The 18829-nt window shown below is 46.1% G+C and overlaps 1 protein-coding gene and 1 non-coding gene across 10 annotated transcripts in view; both read right to left on the bottom strand.

The window, feature by feature from the left end:
- Positions 1-488: 488 nt before the first annotated feature.
- Positions 489-18829, bottom strand: part of Trerf1 (transcriptional regulating factor 1) — a 297150-nt gene continuing 278809 nt past the window's right edge. For all 9 annotated transcript variants that reach the window (XM_045156113.1, XM_045156112.1, XM_045156119.1 and 6 more), the window contains 3 exons: positions 17656-17874; positions 13227-13441; positions 489-3850 (listed from right to left, as the gene is read on the bottom strand). In XM_045156113.1, coding sequence (XP_045012048.1) covers positions 3529-3850; positions 13227-13441; positions 17656-17874 — 756 coding nt within the window. In that variant the 3' untranslated portion in view covers positions 489-3528. The remainder of the gene's footprint in view (positions 3851-13226; positions 13442-17655; positions 17875-18829) is intronic.
- On the bottom strand, positions 17347-17450 carry LOC123463141. Its single transcript, XR_006638750.1, has one exon. It is a non-coding gene; the product is annotated as a U6 spliceosomal RNA (small nuclear RNA).

Consider the following 18829-nt stretch of genomic DNA (forward strand, 5'->3'; position numbering starts at 1 on the left):
CTTTTTTTTTTTTTTTTCTTTTCCCTTTAACTTATTTGAGAGAGACAGAGAGAGAGAGAGAGAGAGGGAGAGAGGGAGAGAGGGAGAGAGAGAGAGGAGAATGGGCACGCTAGGGCCTCCAGCCACTGCAAATGAACTCCAGATGCAAGTGCCGCCATGTGCATCTAGCTTATGTAGGTACTGGGGAATTGAACCTGCGTCCTTAGGCTTCACAAGCAACAGCCTTAATCATTGAGCTATCTCTCTAATCCTCAGAGTTTGCTGCTGTGATATAATTTAGAATGCCACGTCCTAGAGAAGGTTCCCCCACAGCTTGAGGAGCGGAGCTGTTGCCCTGTTTTCCTGGGGCGGAGGCACTTGAATGAGACTAAAATTGTTCAGCAGAATTAAACCCATTGTCCACAGACACCAAGTACCAGGCAGACTAGCATGGATCCAGCATTGGGAAGCCATTTCAGTGGCTAGAAAGAAGGAATATCTAAGCCAAATGAAACTCAAAAAGGTAATATTTTATTTTCAGAGCAGCTGATGCAATATTGAATCAGGTTTTCACAAATAAACAGAACAGTGTGCATTTGGTTACATTTCTATTTGATGAATGCCCATGGACAGAAACTGTAATAAATTTCTGAGGAGGCTAGTTGGCTGTAATTTGAATAATGGTCTCCATCTTCTCTTCCTGAAAAGCACTGTGATCATTTTTAAAAATCCTCAACACTCAGGACAGAAAACAACCTAAAATGCCCCAGATTAGTTTCTTTAAATTTAAGGAATGCACCCTTTTAGGACAAGTCTATAAAACATCTTTATTTATTTGTTACATATGATGTTTAAATATAGCTTTGCTTTCAAGCTTCCAACTTTTTTTTTAAACCCTGGTAAAATAAGACTTTTGGTTTCACTTTAACAAAAACTGACCTAGGAAGAAACATTTTTAGCAAAATGTTATTATAAAATTCACTAGAAAATACTGTCCTTTTTTTGCCAAAATGTTACATAAAATCCTTATTAAAAATACACACATTACAAAAGAAAAAGTATGAATATGCTATACATAGTGCCTTGATATGGACCAAGGGACCTGCATTCCGGGAAAATACAGTTAAGCACAGGAAATATCATGATGTCCACTTATAATAGTGCAAACCTGAACAAATTACATCCTGATGTGAAGGCATGCAAACCATCGGCTGAGAAGAGAATATAAGGAAGCCAGAAGAAGAGGAAGAGGAGGAGGAAGAAGGAAGCAATCACAACCACTATTTAAAAATGGTTTCCTTTTTATTACATTAATTTTTTTTCAAAAATACTTTTCTTTACAATAGAACTCCTAGAAAATATTTACAACCTTCCTCTAATAAAATATAACAGCAGTTAAATATATTTTGAAAATAAGATGGGTTTTTTTTCCATAAAATATATCTGTTCACTTTTTATATACAAGCTTTCTCAAAGGGGTTTAAATTCACTAATGAAAAAAAAAAAAACCATCTGATGATAAACAGTAACCGAGTTGAAGACATTAACCATCAGGAAGAAAAGTTCTTTGGGGTGGGGTGGGATGCAGGTGAGGCGCTAACACACAACACATACATGCAGGCAGAGTTACTTCAGGAAAATAAAATAAGTGCAATATTTTACTAGGAAGTCAACTTTCAGTTGATAGTCCAGAAATATGAATTCAGGTCTTTGAACTGTCTCGTGAAGGAGGCGTTCTTTGGTTATTTCAAGTCAAAAAGCCTTTATGTTACACTGCATGGAAAATTAAAAGTCAATTGTGCATTACATATTTGGGGTTGGTTTCTAATGTTTAGAACTGGGCAAATCTCCAAGCAGGAGGAATACGTTTACTTCATAGTTTTCTGGGCAATTGCTTCTTTTGTAGACAAGCCTCTAGCTATAGACCCAAAGGCAGGACGATTGCTTCCGGACTCACCCTCAAACAACGGCTAAGTGGAAGGCAGTTGCCAACCTTGGGATCAACCAATGAAGGGCCATTGGAATGGTTCCCTGAAACGAAGCTGATGTGCGATGCCCAAGGCAATTCTGAACCCCAAACTGCTGAGCTCAGATGCAGGCTACAACAACCTGTTCAAGTGGCAACGGCCAAAACATTTTTCCCCCCCCTCTTCCAAGTAAAAAGATGAGGGGAAATCTTTAAGACATTTCTGAAAACAGGGTGGGGGCAAAATGAATCTTTGTCATTTTTTTGTTCTGCGCACGGCTTTCCTGGGATTCAGGAACCACTGCCTGGGTGGGGCTGTGGTATGCCGTGGGGTCCATCTTGTTGCCCATAAATGTGTGCCAACTGATTTCTTAGAATCACTTCTAAAGGATCCTCAGACACAACCTCCACCCTCCGCTAACATGCTCCCTAAGGTTAAGCTACTGCGCCAGCACGGAGGCCCAGCGGAACAGCCACACTGAACGCAGAGCCGGGCGCTAGTTTACCTAAGGAGGGGCCTGGAGACACTTGCTCCAGAGGCCACACAGTAATATTAACACTGAAGGGAGCCAAGAGGGACGACTGTCTCTGGGACAGGGCCTGATCTGTGTCCTAACGGTGGGAAGGGGTTAGGTTGGCTCAGCACAGAAGCCTGGGCAATGACATTTCTGAAGGGTTTATTGCCTTCAAGTACAACGGGCACCCGTGCGGCCAGGGGCCAGGAGGAGGCAGAGTCATAGAGTTTAGGTAAGTCTAGGAGCGCTTTGGTAAGTGACTTCAAGCGAATACATTCGTGTCTGAATGCAAGCATTGTAGCTAAAATGTACGTGAACCCACTTTTTTGTTGTTGTTGTTTGTTGTTGGCTTTCATTGCAATTTCCACTGTATTTGCTATCTCTATGTAAGAAACCCTGTTCTCTACAGCCGGCGTGTAGGAGAGCTTCAGTCCAATAGACATGAACTACAGCAAGTCCCAGTGAGTGCGGCTTCACAGTCCTTCCAAGTGTACAAAGTCATTTCAGAGCGCCACTGACTGTGAACTGTGTTGCAAAAAGGAATAGGCTCTTCTGATCTGTATGTTTTGGAAAAAAGAAAAAAAGAAGAAAGAAAAAAGAACATTCCCTGGCAGGTCAGGACAGAACAGAATAAAAATAATTCTTGGTGGAAAAACACGGCCCAAAGTGTGAGCAGGAAGAGAAGAGCTTCACACACGCACGCACGCACACACGCACGCACGCACGCACGCTCACTCATCGTAAGCTTTGACGCCTGAAAGCAATGGGGTAAGAAGGTCAGGTTCATCTCTTGCTAGGAAGGATTTCATGAAAATGTAGCCCAGATGAAACACCTCTTTAAGATAGTTGTGCCAGTTTTTTTATTCCCCCCAGCCCCCAACACAAACAATTAAAAAAAGATAAAAGAGAAACTGGATTTCCCGCCCCCACCCCCAAACCTGAAGAAAACGACCACTTTTTAAACAGGTAGTTTAAAAGGGCTACAAAAACAAGCAGGCAGTCCAGGTTTCCTGACTTGTGAAGACGGGGGCGCTGCGGCTGCTGTGTCTCTCAGTGACAAGCAGGGTTTCATAGTTCCGTGTCACCCTGAAGCAAGACCGGATCTTGGTCATCCAAGAGAAGATCTGTGCCCACCACCTCGGCCTCTCCCATCACGCCTAACTGCTGGACCACATCGTCATCGAGGATGCCCGCGTCCTTGATGGGTTTGAGGAGAGTCAGCTGGTCCAAGGGCAGCAGCTCCGACGCCCCCACGGGCCCCGTAGTCCTGTCAATCGTGGCTGCCATTTCCGCCGCAAAAGCTGCTTTCTGGGCCTTCTGCCTCTGCTGCTCCTCCTGCTGCCTGTGCGTTTTCATGTGTGCGTTTCGGCTTTTGATCTTGAAGAAGACCCTGGAGACGAGGGTGAAGAGAAGCGTGTCACACTGATCAGGAGATCCGAAGCCTTGGAAATCCCAACGTCCCGCAGGGCGGGGGGACGCAGCTGGGATGTCAGGTCTGTGACAGAATCCTGGGACCTCCTCCCAGCTCCCATGTGACCTGTCACCTCTCTAAGCCTCACAGGGAGAAAAGATGGAGTCAGGAGAACACTGAATGAGGAGGGCCCTGCTTCCTTCCTAGGGCAATAGAGGCGGCCTTCTCAAAGTCTCTCCTTCCAGAGGGCTGGGGAGATGGCTCAGCGGCGAAGGCACTTGCTTGCCAAGCCTGATGGCCTGGATTTGATTCGCTAGTACTCCCCCCCGTAAAGCCGGATGTACAAGGTGGTGCCTGCGTCTGGAGTTCGTTTGCACTGGCTGGAGACCCTGATGTGCCTCTTTCTCTCTCTCAAATCGATAAATAAACAAAAAATATTTTTAAAAAGAATCATGCAATGCAAAACGTTAATAGCAGAGCCAGATGTGGTGGCACATGCTTGTAATCCCAGCACTCAGGAGACAGAGGTAGGAGGACTGCTGTGAGTTCGAGGCCAACCTGAGATGACAAAGTGAATTCCAGGTCAGCCTGGGCTACAGCAAGACCCTACCTTGAAAAAAAAAATGCTCAACACATGCCTTTGAAAGACAGCCAGACAGCCAGAATATGTGAATTATATGTTGAATACCCCCCACCAAAATGCTTGGGACCAGAAGGGTATAATATTTGTACTTCCTGCATACACAGGAGACATTTTGCAGATGGGATTCAAGTCTAAACAAGTCTGTTTCATGCTTTTTTTTTTTTTTTTTCGAGGTAGGATCTCACTCTGGCTCAGGCTGACCTCGAATTCACTACGTAGTCTCAGGGTCGCCTCGAACTCTCAGCGATTCTCCTACCTCTGCTGGGTGTTTCATGTTTTTAAAAATATTTTATTTGAAAGAGAGAGAGGCAGATAGAGAATGGGCAAGCCAGGTCCTCTAGCCATTGCAAACAAACTCCAGATGCATGTGCCACCTGGTACATCTGGCTTATTGGGTAGTGGGGAATCAAACCTGGGTCCTTTGGCTTTGCCCGCAAGCACCTTAACCACTAAGCCATCTCTCCAGCTCCTGCTTCATACATATTTGGTTTTTCGAGGAAGAGTTTCACTCTGGCCCAGGCTGACTTGGAATTCACTATGTAGTCTCAGCATGGCCTTGAACTCATGGTGATCCTCCTACCTCTGCCTCCTAAATGCTGGGATTAAAGGCGTGCGCCACCACACCCAGCTCCTCTGTTCTCTCTCTCTCTCTCTCTCTCTCTATATATATATATATATATATATATTTGTTTTTATTTTTGTTTTTTGAGGCAGGGTTTCACTCTAACTCAGGCTGACCTGGAATTCACTATGTAGTCTCAGGATGGCCTCAAACTCATGGCGATCCTCCTACCTTTGCCTCCCAAGTGCTAGGATTAAAGGCATGTGCCACCACGCCCAGCCTGTTCCATATTTTTATGTACTCCAGGCTATCCTCCAACTCCTGATCTTCCTGCCCCCAGCACCTGAGTGATGGGATTACAAGTGTGTACCACCTAGCCTATCTTTCCCCACCCCCCCAGGAAGGTTCTTGCAATATAAACAGTTCTTGAACTTGTAATTCCTTTTCCTCAGCCTCTCAAGTGTGGGAATTACAGGTGTGCACCTTAGTTCCCACCTTTTAATGATAATTTGTTTATTTTTCTAAAAAAGTATTTTATTTCCTTATTTGAGACAAAGAGGTCGGGGGAAATGGGTGTGCCAGGGCCTCTAAGCCACTGCAAACGAACTCCAGATGCATGTGCCACCTTGTGTATCCAACTTTATATGGGTACTGGTGAATTGATCCTGGGTCCTTTGATTTTGCTGGCAAGCACCTTAACTGCTAAGCCATTTCTCCAGCCCATAATAGTAATTAAAAAAATATTTTTATTTATTTTCCTATTTGCAAGGAGAGAAAGAGAGCACGTCCTGGCCTCTTACCACTGCAAATAAATTCCAGATGCATGTGCCACTTTGTGTATCTGGCTTTATTGTGGGTACTTGGGAACTGAACCCAGGCTTTCTTTGTAAGCAAGTGCTTTTAAATGCTAATCCATCTCCCCAGCCCCCAACAATAAGTTTCATAATTTTTCTTATGAAACATAGTTTTATGGTGTGGAATTTTCCAGCAGTGGCTTCAGCTGAGTGCTCAAAAGTTTGGGAACTGGGCGTGGTGGCGCACGCCTTTAATCCCAGCACTCGGGAGGCAGAGGTAGGTGGACTGCTGTGAGTTCCAGGCTACTCTGAGATGACGTAGTGAATTCCAGGTCAGCCTGTGCTAAAGTGACACCCTACCTTGAAAAACAACAACAAAAGCTTAGGATGTTCAACCTGGGATGTGTAAGGTGTGCTCTGTCTCCACCTGCTGGATCAGCGGCTGTGGCCTGTCCAAGCCGACGGGGAAAGGCTCTTTTCTTGCTTCCTTTCTGAGGAAACTGACAAGACCCTGATCTGGGTCCACTGCTGTGCCAAGCAAACAAGTTTACTGATGGATCTGGGGCACATTTCTGTCGTGGTGCCCTCAGCACAGGTGGAGGGTGATGGGAAGTGATGTCATGCCCAGGCTCCGAAGGGCTGCAGAGCACAGAGCTCTGCACCCCAACCACCTGATCCTCCTGGAGGGGATGCGAACGCCACTACCTGGTGAGTGCGGATTTCCTCACTGACGGCGGGCCCTGGCAGCTAAGGGCAAGAGGCCCAGCCAGTGCACACACTTTGGGGTCTAAATGTGAGGTCCATCTGTTTCATATACTGCTTTGACACACAGCTGAAGGCCTATGCTTTCCCTGCCCCTGTTTCTACTTCTAGAGAAGCTGCTTTAAAAGCACCAGCTGTGGGGCTGGAGAGATTAAGCAGTTAAGGTGGATCCCTGCAAAGCCTAAGGACCCTAGTTTGATTCCCCAGGACCCACGTTAGCCAGATGCACAAGGGGACGCATGCGTCTGGAGTTCGTCTGCAGTGGCTGGAGACCCTGGTGTGTCCATACTCTCTCTCCTCTCTGTCTCTAATAAATAAATAAAAACAAAATCTTTTTTTTTTAAAGTCTGTGTCTATAGTTAGAGACAGCAACCAATTAAAAAAAAGCACCAGCTTTGGAGGGCTGGTTTTTTTTAAATTTAATTAATTAATTTATTTGCAAGCAGAGAGAGAGAGAATGGGCACCACCACAAATGAACTCCAGACACATGTGCTCCTTGTGCATCTGGCTTACGTGGGTCCTGGGGAATTGAACTTGGGTCCTTTGGCTTTGCAGGCCAATGCCTTAACTGTTGAGCCATCTCTCCAGCCCCTAGAGGGCTGTTTTAAAGAGTAAATGCACACGGAATAGCTTTAGAAGTAATGCCAGGCCCACACTAGGACCTGCTCAGTGGAGGATGCTGTTACGTTGCTAATGCGTTCTGTGACAGTGAGGAAGTGGGGGTCCCTGGTGGCCTCACTTATATAACAGGACGTGTTTTCTGGGCAGTTTCAAGAGCCACCTGGTAGGTGTCTCTTCAGACTAACTTCTTTCCTTCCTTTCTTTTTATTTATTTATTTAAGAGCAACAGACACAGAGAAAGAAAGAGACAGAGAGAGAATGGGTGTGCCAGGGCCTCCAGCCACTACTAACAAACTCCAGATGCGTGCGCCCCCTTGTGCATCTGACTAACGTGGGTCCTGGGGAATCGAACCTTGAACTGGGGTCCTTAGGCTTCAGAGGCAAGCGCTTAACCGCTAAGCCATCTCTCCAGCCCACTTCCTTTCTTTTTTGAGGTAGGGTCTCACTCTAGCCCATGGTGGCCTCAAACTCACAGTGATCCTCCTACCTCTGCTTCCTGAGTGCTGGATTAAAGGTGAGCATTACTATACCCAGTTCTCTTTCTTTCTCTCTCCCCTTCTGTATTTTTTTTTTAGCAAGAGAAAGAAAGAGAGAGGAAGAGGGAGAATGGGTGCACCAGGGCCTCTCACCACCACAAGTAACTCCAGAAGCATGTGCCACCTTATGCATCTGGCTCACGTGAGTACTGGGGAGTCAAGCCTGGGTCCTTAGGCTTTGCAGGCAAGCTCCTTAACTACTAAGCCATTTCTTCAGCTCTTTCTTTTTTTCTTTTTCTTTTTCTCTTTTGTTTTCTGAGATAGGGTACCAGCTAAGCCAGGATGGCCTTGAACTCACTATGTATGTAAGGTTTGAACCCCTGATCCTCCTGTCTTTATCCCCCAAGTGCTGGGATTATAAGGGGAAATGAACAAGTGTGGCCATATCCCCAGTCCACTTTCAGTTTTCTTCTTCTTCCTTTTTTTTTTTTTTTTTTTTGAGGTAAGGTTTCACTGTAGCCCAGGCTGACCTGGAATTCAACATGTAGTCTCAGGCTGACCTCAAACTCATTGCCATCCTCCTACCTCTGCCTCTCGAGTGCTGGATTAAAGGCGTGCGCCACCACGCCCGGCTTTTTTTTTTTTTTATGGCAGAATCTTATGTAGGCCAGGCTGGCCTTGAACTTTGGAGCCTCCTATCTCACACACCTGGACGCTGAGGTTACATGTGTGCATCACCATGACTGGCACTTGTATTTCCCCTTTCTTTCTTCTTATTGCATGTGTATGAGTGTATGAGTGTGTGTGTGTGTGTGTGCATGTGTGTCTGGCCCAGCCATCTCCACCTTACTCTTTGAGACAAGGTCAGCCACTGGCCCTGGAGCTCACCAATTCAGCTACACTAATTAGCCAGTGGATCCCAGGGATTTTCCTGTCTCCAGCTCCCCAGCACTGGAGACCCCAAACTCAGGTCCTCACGCTTCTATGGCCAGCACTTTTCTGACTAAGCCATCTCCTCAGCCCCTCTCCAGGGAATGTGACTTGCCTGATTGAGGCCCTTGGGTTATAGGACGAGGAGCTCAGAAAGCTGAGGGACAGCACACGTGAGCATGTGGCAGCCTTGAGGCTAAGCAGCCTCACTGAGCTCGAAACAGAGCTCCTCTACTGGAATTCCAATGGGAAGAAATCATGCATTTTACCACCAGTTGTATTTTTTTTTCCTAAAGAAGGCCAATTAAAAATCTGGGTGTGAGCCGGGCGTGGTGGTGCACGCCTTTAATCCCAGCACTTGGGGGGCAGAGGTAGGAGGATGGAGGCAAGTTTGAGGCCAGCCTGGGACTATTTAGTGAGTTCCAGGTCAGTCTGGACTAGAGTGAGACCCTAGCTCAAAACAAACAAAAAAACAGCAAAACCCCAAAACCAAACCAGACAAAAAGGACAGAAGAATGGCAGTGTGTCGGGCTCTGTTGGGTTCAAGAATCAGCTCTGCTCCTTCCAGGCAGTGCGACCTGGGACAAGCCATTTTACCCAACCTCCTTCCTCAGTTCTGTTACATAATTAAAGGACCAATAGATTTTATTTTATGTATTTATTTTTTGTTTTGTTTTTCGAGGTAGGGTCTCACTCTAGCCCAGGCTAACCTGGAATTCACTATGTAGTCTTGGGGTAGCCTCGAGCTCACGGTGATCTTCCTACCCCTGCCTCCTGAGTGCTGGGATTAAAGGCATGCGCCACCAGGCTCGGCTTGATTTTAACTTTTTATTATTTGTTTATTTGCAGGTAGAGAGAGGCGAGGGTGAGGAGGAGGGGGAGGGAGGGATATGGGCACACTAGTGCCTCTAGCCGCTGCAGACTAACTCCGGATGCATGCACTACTTTGTGCATCTCACTTTACATGGTACTGGGGAATTGAGCCCTGATCGTCAGGTTCGGCAGACAAGTGCCTGAACTGCTGAGCCATCTCTCCAGCCCCTAACCAACAGATTTTACCTCATGTCTTGAGTCTAACCAACTCATCATGCCAGCTTGAAGGATTACAATAAGAAGGATGAAGGCTCTGCCATTAAGGTGTTTGCCTACAAAGCCTAATGACCTGAGTTCAATTCCCCAGCACCCACATAAAGCCAGATGCACAAAAGGCACATGCATCTGGAGTTAGTTTGAGTGGCTGGAGGCCCTGATGTGCCCATTCACTCTATCTGTCTGTCTTCTCTCTGTCTCACTCTGCTTGCAAATAAATAAATAAAAATATTTTTCTTTAAAAAAAGAAAAAGAATATGAAGGGCTGGAGAGATGGCTTAGAAGTTAAGGCATTTGCCTGCAAAGCCAAAGGACCTAGGTTTGATTCCTCAGGACCCACATAAGCCAGATGCACAAGGGGGCACATGCATCGGGAGTTCGTTTGCAGTGGCTGGAGGCCCTGGTGTGCCCATTCTCTCTCTCTCTCTCGCTGTGTGTGTGTGTGTGTCTGCCTCTTTCCCTCTCTCACACTCTCAAATAAATAAAAATTTTTAAAAAGGTTCTGAGAACTTAACGATGGCAAAGAATAGTAATTGATTAATGATGTCTGGTCTGAGCACAGGCATGGGTAGGAGTGTTCACGCTTGAGCGGGCTCTGCTCTAGGACTTGATTAGCTGTTCTGGAGCCATTCTCAAAGCACTTAAGAGATGCAAGGGACACTAGTGTGTCACTAGTGACTATGGTTTGGGAGAGTGCAGAGTTGAAGTCCCACATACCATTTCTTCTTCTTTTATTTTTATTTTTTTTTGGGGGGGGGCAGTTATTGAGGTAGTGTCTGACTCTAGCCCAGGCTGACCTGGAATTCACTATGTAGTCTCAGGGTGGCCTCGAACTCACGGATATCCTCCTACCTCTGCCTCCTGAGTGCTGGGATTAAAGGTGTGTGCCACCACACTAGTGTTTTGTTTTTTTTTTTAATTTTTAAAAATTAATTTATTTATTTAAGAGAGAGGAAGGGAGAGAATGAGCAAGCCAGGGCCTCTAGCCACTGCAGACAAAGTGCAGCCGCATGCACCAGCATGTGCACCTGGCTTGATGTGGGTCTGGGGCTCTGAACTCAGGTCCTCATGCTTGCACAGCAAGTGATTCAGCCATCGAGCCATCTCCCCATCTCCTGCCCACCATTTCTTTTATTTTTTATTTTTTTTTTTATCATTATTTGCAAGGAGAGAGGATGAAGGAGGGTAGGAGGAAGCTGGCTTATTTTAGGCAGCCTCAGCTAGGCAGTGAGGCTCAAGGAGAACCAGGACCCGCCAGCTCACAGGTCCTAGCACCAGAAACTCTGGGCAAAAAAAAAAGTCTGATTGGCACTGATCCACAGCGCCCCCTACTGCCCACAGTCTACTATGCTACCTGGGTGGTCTGTCTCCTATGCTGGGGATACATGAGTCTGGCTTCTCCCTCACCCAGCCTGGCTGGGTTTGGAGGGAGGCATAACACTGTTTCCCCGCTTGCCTCTGCTTTATAGTTTGGGTAACTTCTCACTTTAATCACATGTTTGAGCTTTCTGATTTCCACATCTACCACGTGGGTGCTTTCACTGGCTCTGGACTTGCTACCTAGGTACTTGCTCTAAACTCAGGGCAACTGTGATTGTAACCTCTTTCTTCTTCTCCTCCTCCTTCCTCTTCCTCTTCTTTTTTTTTAATCTTATTTTTATTTTTTGAGGTACAGTCTCACTCTAGACCAGGCTGACCTGGAATTCACTCTGTATTCTCAGGGTGGCCTCAAACTCACAGTGATCTTCCTACCTCTGCCTCAAACTCACAGTGATCTTCCTACCTCTACCTCGAACTCATGGTGATCTTCCTACCTCTGCCTCCTGAGTGCTGGTACTAAAGGCTTGCGCCACCACGCCCGGCTCCTCAATTTCTCTTAAATGAACCTTATAAACTATACAGTGTTTTTACATGACAGCATGTTCCCTAAGCCCCACAATTTGTGATTTCTCCCTAAATAAATAACAATTCATAACTTTTATCTTTCTTGAGTCTGTCTTTATTAATTCTTTTTTTTTGTTTGTTTTATTTTATTTATTTGCAAGCAGAGATAGAGATAGAGAAGAGAGACAGACACAGAGAGAATGGGCATGCCAGGGCCTCTAGCCACTGTAAATGACTCCAAATGCATGCACCCCCTTGTACATTTGGTTTACATGGGTACTGAGGAATCGAATCTGGGTCCTTTGGCTTTGCAGGCAAGCGCCTTAACTGCTAAGCTGTCCCTCTAGCCCTATTAATTCTTTAAAAAATATTTTTGTTCATTTTTTTAAAAATTTATTTGAGAGTGACAGACAGACAGAGAAAGAGACAGATAGAGAGAGAGAATGGGCGTGCCAGCCACTGCAAATGAACTCTAGACACGTGTGTCCCCTTGTGCATCTGGCTAACATGGGTCCTGGGGAATCAAGCCTTAAACTGGGGTCCTTAGGCTTCACAGGCAAGCACTTAACCGCCTATTCATTCTTTTTTTTTTTTTTTACCTATTAATTCTTTATTAAAGGTAGGACAGAACCTAAAACTTGGGGCTCATAAATTATGGTGAACCCCTCCTGAACCCCAAAATCCTGCATCAAGAGGAAAGAAGAGAGAGAGAGAGAGAAGATGGGCACTTCTGGGTCTCTTGCCATTGCAAACAAACTCCAGATGCATGCACCACTCTGTGCATCTGACTTTACGTGGCTACTGCGGAATTGAACCTGGGCCACCAGGCTTGCAAGCAAGTGCCTTAATCACTGGGCATCTCTCCAGCCCCTCCTCACCATTTCTGAAGTTACCCACCCCTCCAAGCTCTTGTGCATCAGAAAATGCATATTCTGAGCCAAGGGAAGGTTATTCTACAGACAACAAGGATGGTTAGAAGGAGCGCTCTGAGAGCCTTTTAAAAAAATTATTTATTTATTTATTTATTTTGTTTTTAGAGAGTGCGAGAGAGAACTGGTGCACCAGGGCTTCAGCCACTGCAACTGAACTCCATATGCGTGTGCCACCTAGTGCACATGTGCGACCTTGCACTTGCATCACCTTGATGCATCTGGCTTATGTGGGATCTGGAGAGTCATACATGGGTCCTTAGGCTTTGCAGGCAAGAGCTTTAACCACTAGGCAATTTCTCCAACCCTGTGTTGTTTTATTCTTTTTTAAATTTAATTTTTATTTATTTGACAGAGAGAAAGAGGGGGAGAGAGAGAGAGAGGAAGAGGGAGAGAATGGGCACACAAGGGTCTCCAGCCAGTGCAAACCAACCCCAGGCACATGCGCCACCTCGTGCATCTGGCTAACGTGGGTCCTGGGGAGTTGAACCTGGGTCCTTTGGCTTTTCAGGCAAACACCTTAACCGCTAAGCCATCTCTCCAGCCTGGGTTGTTTTTTTCTAACTGAAGTGAACAGCAGATAGTCTTTACCCCGCCTGCCCCCGCCCTGACAGCAGCCACCCACTGTGACCTCGGGGCCAGTCCCTGGTTCAAGCACACCCACTTGCCGCACTCCTTGCAGGGGAAGATGGTGGTGGGGTCTGTCTCGCCGCTGGTGGTGCTGTGAGAAGGTGAGCTCTTCACTGAGCCGTAACCGCTCTGGGTGCCAGCAGGCTTCTGCTTCCCAGAGGGCACAGCGCCTCCTCGGGTTTTGGTCACCTGGTTGGTGCCACCATGGATGCGGGCGTGGCCATTCAGAGCCTGTCGGGAGCTGAACACCTGGGGAAGAAAGGGAGTGACATGACATCTACAGTCCTGAAAAGGAAATTAGGGTTGTTAGTTTACTCAGTGGTAAAACACATACTACACGAAACAGTGTCTAGTGACTGGCACAGGATTCATATACAAAGACACTGGGCTCAGATACCCCAACCGCAAAAGCTGTGCCAACAGAACCCATCCTCACTGGCATAACCTGGAGGCCAGAGGCAGTATGACATGATGACAAAGCTGTGGTCTTGAAGTCAAGAGACCCAGACTAGCTCCAGCTTTGTCTAGCAGACAGGCTTCTAAATATCTCATTTTTTTTTTAAACCTGAAAAATGAAGTGGTTGAGCTGTCATCTTTCAAATTGCTTTTAAATTGAAAATTCATTCTCCTCTCCTTCTCTGTTTGTTAAAAAATTTGGTCTTATTCGAATCTCAAGTTAAAAGCAGAGGCACTAGGTTACAGAGATTGTCCAGTGGTTAAAGGAGCTTGCTTACAGAGCCTGACAGCCTGGGTTTGATTTCCCAGTACCCATGTAAAGCCAGATGCATGAAGTGGTGCATGCGTCTGAAGTGTGCAGTGGGCAAGAGGATGGCGCACCCATATTCTCTCTGCTTGCAGATAAAAAATAAATTTTTTTGAAGTAGGGTCTCACTCTAGCCTGGGCTGACCTGGAATTCACTATGGAGTCTCAGGGTGGCCTCAAACTCATGGCAATCCTCCTACCTCTGCCTCCCGAGTGCTGGGATTAAAGGCGTGCGCCACCATGCCCAGCAAAAAAATAAAATTTTTTTTTTGAAAAGCAGAAGTGTTTTGGTCAAGATAGAGACAGTGGCCTAGGAATGAGCTTGTCTCAGTTCCACCTCTTGCTAGGAAGCCCTGACACCCCAAGGAACACAGGGGAATGACATAACTCAGGTGCTGTGGCATACCTTGGCATACCTTACAAGTATAGACAGCCTCATGCAGTAGCCAGTTTTACTTTTGTTTTGTTTTGTTTTTCAAGGTAGGGTCTTACTCTGGTCTAGGCTGACCAGGAATTTACTATGTCGTCTCAGGGTGGCCTCGAACTCTCGGCAAGCCTCCTACCTCTGCCTCCGGAAAGCTGGGATTAACAGCGTGCGCCACAATGCCCAACTCATTGTTTTACTTTTTGTTGTTATTTTAAAATATATTTTATTTATGTATATTTGGGAGAGAGAGACAGAGAGAGAGTGGGTGTACCAGGGCCTCTAGCCACTGTAAATGAACTCCAGATGCATGTGCCACCTTGTGTATCTGGCTTCATGTAGGTACCAAAGAATTGAACCTAGGTCCTTAGCCTTCGCAGGCAAGCTCCTTAACCGCTAAGCCATCTCCTGGAGAATACTTTGTCGTGGGAACCGTTCCATCCTGCGCACTGCAGGGCGTTAGCCTCTCTGGCCTCCACATGCCAGTCACACCTTCCCAGTCCTGACAAAAGTGTCTCAGACACTGCCACATGTTCTTGAGGGAACAGCTCACTCCCTATCCAGAACCACTGCAATAAGGAGACAATCCACACCTCCAAATTGCAGCAGCCCTTAATTTTCTTGTACTAAAAATGTTGTTTATTATTATTTGCAAGCAGGGAGAGACAGAAAGAGAGAATGAGAATGGGAGCGCCAGGGCCTCTAGCAACTGCAAACGAACTCTAGACACGTGTATCACGTTGTGCATCTGACTTTACATGGGAATCAAGCCTGGCTTGCAAGCAAGTGCCTCAACCATTGAGTCATCTTTCCAGCCCCAGCTTTTAATTTTCTACCTTGTTAAGCTTAAGGGCTACCCTGCGTTTGACTCATGAGCCCTGTTTATTGTTTTTGTCATTTTTAAACAGTCATCTTTATTGACAAAATAGGCTCCCATTCATTCCATATTTTCAGACATAAATTTTTAGTTATATTAAAAAAAAAACAGGGATGGAAAACTGTTGCCAAAAACAAAGTGTCTCTCAGCATCTATGACCTTGAAATTATATCCAAGCAATAAATTAACTTATTTATTTATAAAAATAATTATCAAGTAATATCTTATAATAAAGCTGCCACAAACTTAATCTCAACTGTGTAGCTGATTTTACTTCTTACCTGATGAGCCCTGTTCATTGTTTTACAGAGGAAGGAAAGAATTCTACCAGTGATTCAGTAGCCATGGCCTCCACGGTTACGTGAGGAGTGAACCACCATGCCTCCCTACCCCTGTGGTGCTTTTAAGAGTCACTAAGAATACCCTCTCGGTCTTACTGAGCATTTCCGATTGGGCCTAGGAAAAGATAATTTTTTATATGGGGAAAAAATTTACTGGACCCTAAAACTATGCATTGATGAAGCATCTGATTTCTGAACAAATTCACCAAGAAATACTGTCACTGAAAGTCACATCTTAATCATTTGCGAACTGAAGCGTTCTAGGAAAAATGACAATGACGGAGCACACTGGCCAGGTCATTAACCAGCCACGGCAGAGACAAGCTGGCATTTCCTGTGTCCTCTGCAAAGCTAGTGTAAAATGAAGGCATCACTCTCTTTTGGAACAAAGCTTTTTCATTTTATTCTTAAATGTGAGTCAAATCAATCCCTGCTTTAGGATATAAATATTTTAAAGACTGGCTTCTTTATCTAAGTGACAGACTCAATAAACAGCACACAATACACTGCGTTAGACAAGCAAAGACAAGAAGAGACTGGGGACAGTGAGGCTTCCTGGGAAGGGAGCTGCATCTTCACTGGGGGTAATGCTTCGAGGACAAGTCTGCACAGGTGTGCCTGGCTGTAAGAAATCTGATTGGGGAAAAGCTCACCAATCAGACTAGTGGACTGCTAGGTACTGACAGTCCAAAGTAAGCAGCCTTTTAAAAATACGGAGCCCTTGAATCAGGCTGGTTCAGGCTTTCCTTCAGCTCTGAGATGGAAGTTGAGACAGTTCAGCCTCTGTGCTTGATTAATTTGCTCAGCAAATCTTCCAGTCCCTTCAGAGCACAAGCTGTGCTTAAATGTTGGAAACACTTTTCTCAAATGTCAAGTTAGGGATGTTTGAATTTGTAGCACTTTGGGGAATATGAAAAGCGAAACCTTCTAGATGGGTAAAACTGCAGGCTGTGGGGACAATGCCATTATGGCCCTGTGGGCTTCCCTCTAGTGCATTTAAATGCATATTGACAAGGACCGGCCAGACCCCTAGTGACACACAGCCCAGAGTGAACCAGGACATGTGGACTCTGTGAATGTGTGCTCAGTGCCGAGCTCTCAGCCTCATGCTTCCTCTAACAGGCTCTTTTTTTTCTGTTTCTTTTTTTTTTAAGAGAGAGTGAGAGAAAGAATTGGTGCACCAGAGTCTCAGCCACTACAATCAAACACCAGACGCTTGTGCCAACTAGTGCGCATGTGCGACCTTGTGCTTGCATCACCTTTGTGTGCCTGGCTTATGTGGGATCTGGAGAGAGATCGAATATGAGTCCTTAGGCTTTGCAGGCAAGAGCCTTGACCATTGAGCCATCTCTCCAGCCTCCCCCCCCTTTTTAAAAAAATTATTTATTTATTTGAAAGAGAAAGAGAAAAAGAGAGAGAATGGACGCACCAGGGCCTCCAGCCACTGCAAACAAACTCCAGAGGCGTGCGCCCCCTTGTGCATCTGGCTAATGTGTGTCCTGGGGAACTGAACCTGGGTCCTTCAGCTTTGCAGGCAAACACCCTAACTGCTAAGCCATCCCTCTAACCCCAGCCCCCCCTTTTTTTTTTTGACACGGAGTCTTACTATGCAGCCCAGGCTGTCCTTGAAGCCTCCCGAGTGCTGGGATTACAGGCATGTGCGCCACCTTCATGAACCATGCCAGGCTTCATGAACCTTCTTTTTTTTTTTTTAGTATTATTACCAACCTATTTCATATGGATACATCAAAAAATACAGTACGCCTCACGAATCTGCGTGTCATCCTTGCGCAGGGGCCGGGCTACTCCCTGCATCGTTCCGATGTTAGTGTATGTGCTGCCAAAGCAAGCACTTCCGAGCCTTTGTGATCTCTAGCACGCTGCGTCACTCTTGACCACACGCTGTCGGCCTCTGTTGGCCAAACGCGTATGTAACAAGCAGTCACGCGGAGTGACCGCCACCAAACTTCCACTGTTAAAAGTGCGTCATCTCTTAGAACCAGGCACGGCTGCACAGCCCTCGCTCCTCCCAGGGCCCAAGATGACACCCTTACTTACAGCTCCACAGTTGGGCATTTCACAGATGAAGGAGCCTGACGGTTGGCCAAGGACCTGCAGGGGTGGTCCCTCCGTGGGAGCCGGGACGGGGACTGGAGGTGGCTCTGGGGACTTTGGCACCTCACTCTCCTCTTCTTTTGTGGATTTCCTGTCTTCCTCCAGGTCATCTTCCTCCTCCTCTGCCTCCTCCTCCTCTTCCTCCTCTTCTTCTTCACTTGTCTAGTGTTAATAAAATCAAGAAGGGAACATTTCCCAAAGACAGTTTTAGTGGTGAACAGAACTCACAAGCCAGGAGATCACATTATTTCTTTCCTTCTTTCTTTCTTTCTTTCTTTCTTTCTTTCTTTCTTTCTTTCTTTCTTTCTTTCTTTCTTTCTCTCTCTCTCTCTCTCTCTCTCTTTCTTCCTTTCTTTCTTTCTTTTTTTGAGGTAGGGTCTCCCTCTAGCCCAAGCCAATCTGGAATTCAACATGTACTCTGAGAGCTGCCTAGAATTCACAGTGATCCTTCTCTCTCTGCCTCCAAATGTTGAGATTAAATGCATGTGCCACCATGCCTGACTCATTCTCTCTTTTTTTTTTTTTTTTTTTTTTTTATTATTTATTTATTTGAGAGTGACAGACACAGGGAGAAAGACAGATAGAGGGAGAGAGACAGAATGGGCGTGCCAGGGCTTCCAGCCACTGCAAACGAACTCCAGACGCGTGCGCCCCCTTGTGCATCTGGCTAACGTGGGACCTGGGGAACCGAGCCTCGAACCGGGGTCCTTAGGCTTCACAGGCAAGCGCTTAACCGCTAAGCCATCTCTCCAGCCCTCATTCTCTCTTTTATAAAAGAACGTTTTTGAGGGCTAAGGAGATGGCTCAACGTGTTTGCCTGCAAAGCCAAAGGACCTCGGTTTGATTCCCCAGGACACACATAAGCCAGATGCACAAGGGGGCGCATGCGTCTGGAGTTCATTTGCAGCAGCTGGAGGCCCTGGTGCTCATATTTTCTCTTTCTCTCTCCCTCTCTCTGCCTCCCCCTCTTCTCTCTCCCAAATAAATAAAAAGAAAGTAAAAAGAAAGAACTGTTTTGAGCAAAAAGCATGGTGGCACACACCTTTAATCCCTGCAATTGGGAGGCAGAGGTAGGAGAATCGCTGTGAGTTTGAGGCTGCCCTGAGACTACACAGTG

Source organism: Jaculus jaculus, chromosome 8, assembly GCF_020740685.1.
Source record: "Jaculus jaculus isolate mJacJac1 chromosome 8, mJacJac1.mat.Y.cur, whole genome shotgun sequence".
In the NCBI taxonomy this organism is placed as follows: domain Eukaryota; kingdom Metazoa; phylum Chordata; class Mammalia; order Rodentia; family Dipodidae; genus Jaculus; species Jaculus jaculus.